Consider the following 10300-nt stretch of genomic DNA (forward strand, 5'->3'; position numbering starts at 1 on the left):
CCTTGAGACTCTTTTGTGTGTTTCCTCTCTTGCTTTGTACGTATGTCCCGAGGTTCTGGCCTCTCCCACCCGAAGGGAAGGCCTTGATTATTCACCCTATCCATGCCCTTCATGATTTCATAAACCTCTAAAAGATCACCCCTCTTCCTGTAAATCTCCTTCATGGACCATATGGAAAAGCCAAAACTTCATCAATGTCCAACTGACAAAGGTCTCGTTCCCAAAATTGTCTTTCACATTAATTTTCATCAGAAAGTGGTGATTCCAAGACCATGTCTTGCTCCCTCTGAGTTTGGGACTTGGCCAATTCATTCTGCCAAAGATTGTGTGAATCATAGAAGAATCATAGAATCTCTACAATGTGGAAACAGGCCCTTCAGCCCAACAAGTCCACACTGACCCTCTGAAGAGTAACCCACCCAGACCCATTCTCCTAGTCTATTACTCTACATTTACCCCTGACTAATACACCACACCTACACATCTCTACGGGCAATTTAGCATGGCCAATCCACCCTAACCTGTACATCTTTGGATTGTGAGGGGTGGGAGAAGGGGTAGCGGTTGAGGGAGGACAATGTGCAAATGCCATACAGACAGTCACTCCGAGAGAGGAATCAAACTCAGCCGGCAATCAAGTACCTGGCAATTTCCACTTACTTCCAGCCTCTTGTCTCAAATGCCGCTAGAATTGAAAGATTCCTTCGGAAATTTTGTTTCACTTCAGTTCCAACCTTCACTGTTGGTCAAAGAATCTCAGTTCCCATTGTTACAACTCTGACAACGTTATGGAGGGGAGGGAGAAACTGGAGCCATGGTCTAGATTTATTTCCAGAGTGAAACGTGACAGGTATATGCCTCCCAACTCCAGTTCATGCTGTGTCAATCAGTTTCCCTTAGCATGATTAACTGTATCCACACCGTCATTTTCCTCAGGGATGGGGAATTGAAAACTAGAGGGCATGGGTTTGAGATGAGAGGGGAAAGACTTAGGAAGGACCTGAAGGGCACCTTCTTCATGCAGAGGGTGGTATGTATGTGGAATGGGCTGGCAGAGAAAGTGGTTGAGGCAGGTACAGTAGCAACATTTTAAAGGTAGCTGGCTGGGATATGGGTCATAGATGATAGAATTCCTACAATGTTGAAACAGGGCCTTTGGCCCAACACATCCACACTGACCTTCTGAACAGTATCCCACCCAGACCCATTCCCTTAATATTCTACATTTACCTCTATAAGGGTACCCTTCAGTTTCCAGAGAAAGAAAAAGTCCCAGTCTATCCATCCTCTCCCTATAACTCAAACGTTCAGTCCCAATAGCATCCTAGTAAATCTTTTCTGCACCCTTTCTAGTTTAATAATGTCCTTTTGATAGTAGAGAGACCTCTGAACGTGGTCTTGTACAGCTGCAACAAGATGTCCCAACTCCTGTACTCAATAAATACTGAGAAAAGCGGGCACTGGAAGTCAGAAACAAAAACAGAAGTTGCTGGAAAAGTTCAGCAGGTCTGGTAGCATCTCTGGTGAGAAATCAGAGCTAACGTTTCAGGTCCAGTTTTGAGGCATGGTCACCGGACCCGAAACGTAAACTCTGATTTCTCTCCACGGGATGCTCCCACACACCGAGCTCTGACCAATGGAAACAAGCCTGCCGAAAGCCGCCTTCACCATCCTGTCTACCTGAGTCCACTTTCAAGGAACTATGCACCTGCACCTCTCGATCTCCTACAATTGACATGTACGTCCTGCCCTGGTTTGACTCACCAAAATGGATTGATCTAAATTAAACTCTGTCTGTCATTTGTCAGTCCATGGCCCAGTTAGAGTCACAGAGTGAGATAGCATGGAAACAGACCCTTCGGTCCTAGTCATCCATGCCGGCCAGATATCCTAACCTAATCTAGTCCCATTTGCCAGAACTTGGCCCATATCCCTCCAGAAAAGATTTAGTTACAAACAGGTGTTATCAATTCTAGAAGGAGTGAACGTAGACGAGTCCCCTGGGCTGGATGGAATTTATCTGATGATTCTCTGGGAAGCTAGGGAGGAGATAGCAGAGCCTTTGGCTTTGATATTTGAGTCGTCATTGTCTACAGGTTTAGTACCAGAGGACTGGAGGATTGTAAATGTTGTGGCGTTCAAGAATGGCAGTAGAGATGACCCAGGTAATTATAGACCAGTGAGCCTTATTTCTGTTGTTGGAAAGATTTTGGAAAGGATTATAAGAAATAAGATTTATAATCATCTAGCAAGCAACAATTTTGATTTCAGATAGTCAACATGGTTTCGTCAAGGGCAGGTCGTGTCTCATTGAGTTCTTTGAGAAGGTGACCAAGCATGTAGATGAGGGTAGGACAGTTAACATGATATACATGGACTTCAGTAAAGACTTTGATAAGGCTCCACATGGTAGGCTGTTGGGGAAAATGCAGAGGCATGGAAGTGGGGGTGATTTAGCACTCTGGATTAGAAACTGGCTTTCTGAAAGAAGGCAGCGAGTGGTGGTTGATGGAAAACATTCAGCCTGGAGTCTGGTTACTAGTGGTGTGCCACAAGGATCTGATTTGGGAGCACTGCTGTTTGTCATTTTTAAAATAACTTAGACGCAGGCATAGATGGATGGATTAGTAAATTTGCAAACGACTCTAAAGTCGGTGGAGTAGTGGACAGTTTGGAAGAATGTTACAGATTGCAGGGGGACTTGAATAAACTGCAGAATTGGGCTGAGAGATGGCAAATGGAATTCAATGCAGCTAAATGTGAGTTGTTGCACTTTGGGAAGAATAACAGGAAGGCAGAGTACTAGGTCAATGGAAAGATTCTTAGCAGTGTGGATGTGCAGAGGGATCTTGGAGTCTATGTACATAGATCCCTGAAAGTTGCCACCCAGGTGGATAGTGCTGTTAAGAAGGCATATGGTGTATTAGGTTTTATTGGTAGAGGGATTGAGTTCCGGAGCTGCAACATCATGCTGCAACTATACAAAATGTGAGTGCGGCTGCACTTGGAATACTGTGTACAGTTCTGGTCACCATATTTTGGGGAGCATTGGAAAAGGTGCAGAGGAGATTTACCAGGATGTTGCTTGGTCTGGAGGGAAGGTCTTATGAGGAAAGGCTGAGAAACTTGAATCTGTTCTCATTGGAAAGAAGGCGGCTAAAAGGGGATTTGATAGAGACATACAAGATGGTCAGAGGATTAGATAGGGTAGAGAGTGAAAGTCCTTTTCCTAGTATGATGAGATCAGCTTGTACGAGAGGGCATAACTACAAATTGGTGGGTGATAGATTTAAGACAGATGTCAGAGGCAGGTTCTTTACTTAGATAGTGGTAAGGGCATGGAATGCCCTAGCTGCCAATGTAGTCAACTCAGCCACATTAGGGAGATTTAAACTCTCCTTGGATAAGCACGTGGATGATTTTGGGATAGTATAGGGGGATGAGCTGAGAATGGTTTGCAGGTCGGCGCAACATTGAGGGCCAGTTTCGCGCTGTCCTGTTCTATGTTCTAAACCCTTCCTATACATACACCCATCCAGATGCATTTTGAATACTGCAATTTTACCAGCCTCCACCACTTCCTCTGGCAGCTCATTCCAAACACATACCACCCTCTGCGTGAAAAAGTTGCCTCTCGGGTCTCTTTACCCTCTCACCTTCGAGCTATGCCCTCTCGTTTCTGGACTTTTCCACCTTCGGGAAAAGATCTTGTCTATTTACCCGATCCATGCCCCTCTTGATTTTATAAACCTCTGCGAGGTGATCCTTCAGCTTCCAATGCTCCAGGGAAAACCGCCCCAGTACAGCTCCAAAAGAATATTGATCTTTGATCCGTTCCAACAAACATATGTGGTCACATCTAATGTTGGAATTCTTTCGCGAATAAGTTGTTGCTTACCATATTTACCAGACACCTGTGTCAGTATCCTTGGGTGTCTTATAATGTGTTCATTCACCTCAAGTTCCAATGTCTGCTAATTTCTGTCTCTGTGATTCATTCCTCTCTGTAATGATACGGGCTGGCTTTTACTGTCTGATACTGGTTGGAATCTTTTCCTCTCATGCTTTAAGTGACTTTTTTTGTGTATAGAGAGATCTGTAACTACTAAAGGGTCAAAAGCTATAATTATTTGAAGGATCTTAAATAAAACTAAGTTTAAATATTCTAACAGATTGATTAAATAATTCCCGAGAAACATCCAATTGATGTGAAATGTTCTCTATGTTTTCTGCATTAACAATTACAGCTGCACATTCTATCCCAGTTCTGTTATCTTCTGTTCACAGAGTTACTTTTGTTTTACTTGTCAGGACTATGTTAAGCAAACATGTTTCCTAAGGTGTCTAACTCCTGTCAGCTATGTTCCGCTGCGTTAACCATGGCTAGCTGTCTGTGTCCTGCTCAGTCATAGGCAGTCAGAACAGGAAAGGACCTTGGCTATTCACCCTATCTGTGCCCCTCATCATTTTATGAACTTCTGGAATTGTCTGAAGACTGGTATCTGTGATGCTGGGGATCACTGGAAGAGGCTGAGATGGATCATCCATTCAGCACATCTGGCTGAAGATTGCTGTATATCATAGAATCCCTACGCCATGGAAACAGGCCCTTTGGTCCAAAACAAATCCACACCGACCCTCCAGAGAGAAACCCACACAGACCCATTTCCCACCCCTAATAGCCTACATTTACCCCAACTATGATAGTTTAGCAAGAACAATCCACCTAACCTGCATATTTTTGGATTAGGTTGGATTCCTTACAGTGTGGAAACAGGCCCTTCGGCCCAAGTCCACACTGACCGTTCGAAGAGGAACCCATCCAGACCCTTTCCCTTACACTTAACACTACGGGCAATTTAGCATGGAAAATTCACCTAACCTGCACATTTTTGAACTGTGGGAGGAAACCCACGCAGACACAGGGAGAATGTGCAAACTCCTCACAGACAGTTGCCCGAGGCGGAAATTGAACCCGAGTCCCTGGCGCTGTGAGGCAGCAGTGCTAACCACTGTGGGAGGAAACCAGAGCACTCGAAGGAAACCTACACAGCCATGGGGAGAATGTGCAAACTCCACACAGACATTCACCCAAGGCTGGATTCGATGATGCTGTGAGGCAGATGAGCAAACCACTGAGCCACAGTGGTTCAGCCTGATCTTTTGCACTATTGTGTCAGGCTCTTCCATCACTGTGGGTGGGGATATTGGTGGATCCTGTGAAGAGGGTCAGAGGGGCCACTAGCTTGTGCTTAATAAATTTGGTTGCTTGTTCACAGAAGTTGGTGAGCGCGAATTGCGTATTATAGAATCATAGAGATGTACAGCACGGAAAAAGACCCTTCGGTCCAACCCGTCTATGCTGACCAGATATCCCAACCCAATCTTGTTCCCACCTGCCAGCACCCGGCCCATATCTCTCCAGCCCCTTCCTTCTGGCAGCTCATTCCATACACGTACCACCCTCTGCATGAAAAAGTTGCGCCTTAGGTCTCTTTTATATCTTTCCCCTCTCACCCTATACCTATGCCCCTCTAGTTCTAGTTCTAGACTCTCCGACCCCAGGGAAAATACTTTGCCTATTTACCCTGTCCATGCCCCTCATAATTTTGTAAACCTCTATAAGCTTTCGAAAGTTCCTGCCTAATACCGTCAAAATTGGAATTTCTCCAATTTAAAACTTCAACTTTTAGATCTGATCTATCCATTTCTATCATTGTTTTAAATATAATAGAATTATGGTCGCTGGCCCCAAAGTGATCTTCCACTGACACCTCAGACACCTACCCTGCCTTATTTCCCCAAGAGCTAAAAATGTGTTGCTGGAAAAGCGCAGCAGGTCAGGCAGCATCCAAGGAACAGGAGATTCGACGTTTCAGGCATAAGCCCTTCTTCAGGAATCCTGAAGAAGGGCTTATGCCCGAAACGTCGAATCTCCTGTTCCTTGGATGCTGCCTGACCTGCTGTGCTTTTCCAGCAACAATTTTCAGCTCTGATCTCCAGCATCTGCAGTCCTCACTTTCTCCTCGAAGATTATTTCCCCAAGAGTAGGTCAGGTTTTGCACCTTGTCTAGTAGGTACATCCACATACTGAATCAGAAAATTATCTTGTACGCATTTAACAAATTCCTCTCCATCTAAACCTTTAACATTACGGCAGTCCCAGTCTTTGTTTGGAAAGTTAAAATCCCCTACCATAATCACCCTATTACCTTTACATATAGCTAACTCTCCTTACAAGTTAGTTTCTCAATTTCCCTCTGTTAGGGGGTCTATAATACAATTTCAATAAGGTTATCATCCCTGTCTTATTTCTCAGTTCCACCCAAACTTGGGAACAAAATCTAACATTGAGGAAGTTAGATGTAGCTGTTTTTCCAAAACATGTCAGCAGAGCGAAGAACAGCTCCTTGCAGTTTTGATTGGAGAAAAAGGAAAGCAGCTAGAGCAGGCCAGCTCAATAGCTCCCCCATGTCTGCCCTTCAGATGTGACATCCTCGCTCTCTCTCGTTAACCTTTTCGTGTCTAAAATTAGAGGGGAAAGGGAACAAAAGGGCAACTTTTTCATGCAGAGGGTGGCGTGTGTATGGAATGACCTGCCAGAGGAAGTGGTGGAGGCTGGTACAATTGCAACATTTAAAAGGCATCTGGATGGGGACTTGAACAGGAAAGGTTTAGATGGATATAGGCCAAATTTGACAAATGGGACTGATCGGCTCGAATGTGTTGGACTGAGTAGACGGCGTCCATGCTGTACAGCTCTATGGTGGGGACATAACCCATGTCCGCATTCCCCCCTCGATCCTGCCACTTGTTGTGTGGCTCAGGCCCCGGGAACCTCAGTGGGTCACCAGATCCTGACCATTTCCAAATACCTCCAGGTATTTCTCACAAATGCCACTCAGATTTTAAGCTGTCATCAGAAATTTTAGCTTTCCTTTTTGTCCAACCTTCAGTACTGAACAAGCACGGTCTGTTCCTGTTGTGGGATCGTGTTCAAATAGCGACCAAAATCAATGAGTGGGAAAAATAGCCTCTTTATTCAGCAACTGCAAGGAGCACAACTTTGATGGAATCCCGAAATATCACCCTTACAGCAGCCTCTTTTCACACCGTTCTTACAGAGATTAAAATTCCGCCACTGTGTTGTTACATTGTGTACAAAAGATAAAACAAAGGTTTGGATGACTCCTGTCCTGGGGAAACACGGGATGGTTTAAACAAATGATAAATGCCAGCTGCTACTCCCAATAGGATTGAATGTGTCTGTGTGGTCTGGTTGCATAACTAACAAGTCCTTTTGTCTTTTAAGTTAGCATATGTCAGTAAAAATACTAGGCCTATAATGCTCTAAATACATTAGACATTCTACCGGCACTGAATAGAAGAATAAAGGATATTAAACTGCTTACTGCAGCTGGGTTGTCAGAATTACTTACTACTTGCCAGCGTGAGTTTCATTCATTCATGCAATTTCATGGAAGCACAGTCTTGACAGTAAATTTCTTAAAGGGGACAGTGGCTGCGACTCAAGGAAACTGTTTGATGTTCTGTATCTATTCAGGTCCCGAGACATGGATGGTAAGGGCTGATTAATATTATAATCTTTTGTGGAGACTTGGTGGTGGAGGATGGTATTGTTCTGAATATATTATGATATTGACAGTTATTCACAGGCAGCTTTTGATGTAGAAATAGGCCTAAACACTGTTTGTAGCAAGAGCTGATAAGGATTGAAGGTGTGAAAAAGCAGTAATGGGTTGAAAGGGGTGTTTTAATTTAATCTATCTTGTAAAATATACTACAAAACCACGGTTTTATGAATGAATGAAACCGCGTCCCAAATGAAATAAATGGGATTGCAGTATTATTAGATATAGGGCGCTTGTGAGCAGGTTAGTAAAGACTTATGAATAAGTAAAAAAAAGTATTTGTGAATGGGTTAGCAAAAAGACCTTTAATACAATATCTCACACACGTTACCGTCCTGACATGTTACCATCCTTTGTGGGGAAGGGAGAAACTGGAGCCAATCTTTACAGGAGGTAGATTTCTTCACAGAGTCAAACATGACACGTATATACATCCCGACTCCATTGCATGTTCCAAATGAGTAAGTGTGTCCTGGTAGGTGCTGACATGACCAGTGAGTGCATGCCTTCTTGAATACTAACACATGTCAAACCCACAAAGAATCCAAACATTCTCTACTCAGTATGACTGGACTGGTGTTTGAGCAGATGGGATGACTGACTAAATCCCTTCCCGCACTGAAAGCAGAGGAACGGCTTCTCCCCGGTGTGAACCCGATGGTGTCTCTGCAGGCTGGAGGAATTAGCAAATCCCTTCCCGCACTCGGAGCACGTGAAAGGCCACTCCCCTGTGTGAATGTGCTGGTGTTTCCGCAGGGAAGATGAATCAATGAACCCCTTCCCGCAGACGGAGCAGATGAATGGTCTCTCCCCAGTGTGAACCCGCTGGTGTGTCAGCAGGTTGGAAGAAGTAGCGAATCCTTTCCCACACTCGGAGCAGGTGAACGGCCTCTCCCCGGTGTGGACAGGTTGGTGTTTCCACAGGGAAGATGAGTCAATAAACCCCTTCCCACACACTGTGCAGGAGAATGGTCTCTCCCCGGTGTGGACACGCTGATGCCTCTGCAGGACGGATGAATTATTGAACCCCTTCCCACACACTGTGCAGGAGAATGGTCTCTCCCCGGTGTGGACACGCTGATGCCTCTGCAGGACGGATGAATTATTGAACCCCTTCCCACACACGGAGCAGGAGAATGGTCGCTCTTTGGTGTGGATGCGCTGGTGTCTCCACAGTGCAGACGAATGGGTGAATCTCTTCCCGCACTCGGAGCAGGTGAACGGCCTCTCACCGGTGTGAATCCGCCGGTGCTTGTACAGATTGGATGACAAGCTGAATCCTTTCCCACAGACGGAGCAGGTGAACGGCCTCTCCCCGGTGTGAATCCGCCGGTGCTTGTGCAGGTCGGATGAACAGCTGAATCCCTTCCTGCAGATGGAGCAGGAGAATGGCCTCTCCCCGGTGTGAATCTGCTGGTGGGTCAGCAGGGAAGATGAATCAATGAAGGCTTTCCCACACATGGAGCAGGTGAATGGTCTCTCCCCGGTGTGGACATGCTGGTGTCTCTGCAGGATGCGTGATTGGGTGAACGCCTTCCCACAGACGGAGCAGAAGAATGGCCTCTCCCCGGTGTGGACCCACCGGTGTCTCCGTAGGGCAGATGAATCGCTGAAGCGCTTCTCGCAGACAGAGCAGGAGAACGGCCTTTCCCTGGTGTGGACCCGCTGGTGGGTCAGCAAGGCAGAGGACTGAGTGAATGCCTTCCCACACACGAGGCAGGTGAATGGTCTCTCCCCGGTGTGATGGCGGCGATGGCTGTCAAGCAAGTACGGGAATTTGAATTCCTTCCCACAGTCCCCACATTTCCACGGTTTCTCCACGTCGTGGGAATCCTGGTCTCTCTCCAGCTTCGACATTCGGCTGAAAGATCACTCACACTACGTATTGTCTCTCGCTGCTGCAAATGGGGTGTTGCTATTTCAGGCTGTGTAACCAGTTAAATCTCTTCTCACAGTCAGTTCACTGGGACACTCTCACTCGGGTCTGTGTGCCTCAGTCTCAGTGATGTTTGAAACCTTTCAAAGCAGGCTCCTGCTTTGAAAGAGAAGTAAAATAAATCCTGCAAGATTCAAAGGCTGATGGTATTCCCGTGCTAATGAATTGATTGTCTCCAGAAGATCTTAATTTTGAGATTTCTAGCTGCAAATCCTTCCTTTCTCATATCCTGTAAAAGGAGATTACAGAAGCCATCACCGTCTAACAGGATAGAAATTCAAAACTGACAATTCTGGTTCCTGTGGAACATTCTTCCTTCTCTCCATTCCCCAAAAATGTGAATCTCCATGCCACAGTCTCCCTCCATTCTCACACTGCTGCAGCTATACTGTCCCCACTCCGAATTCTCCTACAAATGTTGAAAAATGTCAACTGACAGAGCTACGATCACCTCTGGACACAGGAGTGAGCCAGGCATAAGTGAGGACTGCAGATGCTGGAAACCAGAATTTAGGCCAGAGTGGTGCTGAAAAAGCACAGCAGGTCAGGCAGCATCTGAGGAGCAGGAAAATCGACATTTCGGGCAAAAGCCTATCACAGTTCATGGGGCTTGCTCTGCAATTCCACAAGGTCATGTTAGTTCTGCTCTCGCGTTAACTCCATTTCCTGCCTGTTCTCTATAAACTTTCATATCCCTATTACTCAAAATTAT

General features: G+C 45.6%; 1 protein-coding gene across 1 annotated transcript; it reads right to left on the reverse strand.

Annotated features, from left to right (window-relative positions):
* Positions 1 to 7886: 7886 nt before the first annotated feature.
* Positions 7887 to 9657, reverse strand: LOC132807145 (zinc finger protein 229-like). Its single transcript, XM_060821467.1, has one exon. The coding sequence runs from the start codon at positions 9507 to 9509 to the stop codon at positions 8208 to 8210; it is 1302 nt and encodes a 433-aa protein (XP_060677450.1). The 5' UTR covers positions 9510 to 9657; the 3' UTR covers positions 7887 to 8207.
* Positions 9658 to 10300: the final 643 nt, after the last annotated feature.

This window comes from Hemiscyllium ocellatum (genome assembly GCF_020745735.1).
Source record: "Hemiscyllium ocellatum isolate sHemOce1 chromosome 27 unlocalized genomic scaffold, sHemOce1.pat.X.cur. SUPER_27_unloc_1, whole genome shotgun sequence".
Classification (NCBI taxonomy): Eukaryota; Metazoa; Chordata; class Chondrichthyes; order Orectolobiformes; family Hemiscylliidae; genus Hemiscyllium; species Hemiscyllium ocellatum.

What these genes read in the sequence shown, in the direction of transcription:
- LOC132807145 (XM_060821467.1), bottom strand. Translation starts at nt 9,509, where the DNA reads ATGTCGAAGCTGGAGAGAGACCAGGATTCCCACGACGTGGAGAAACCG.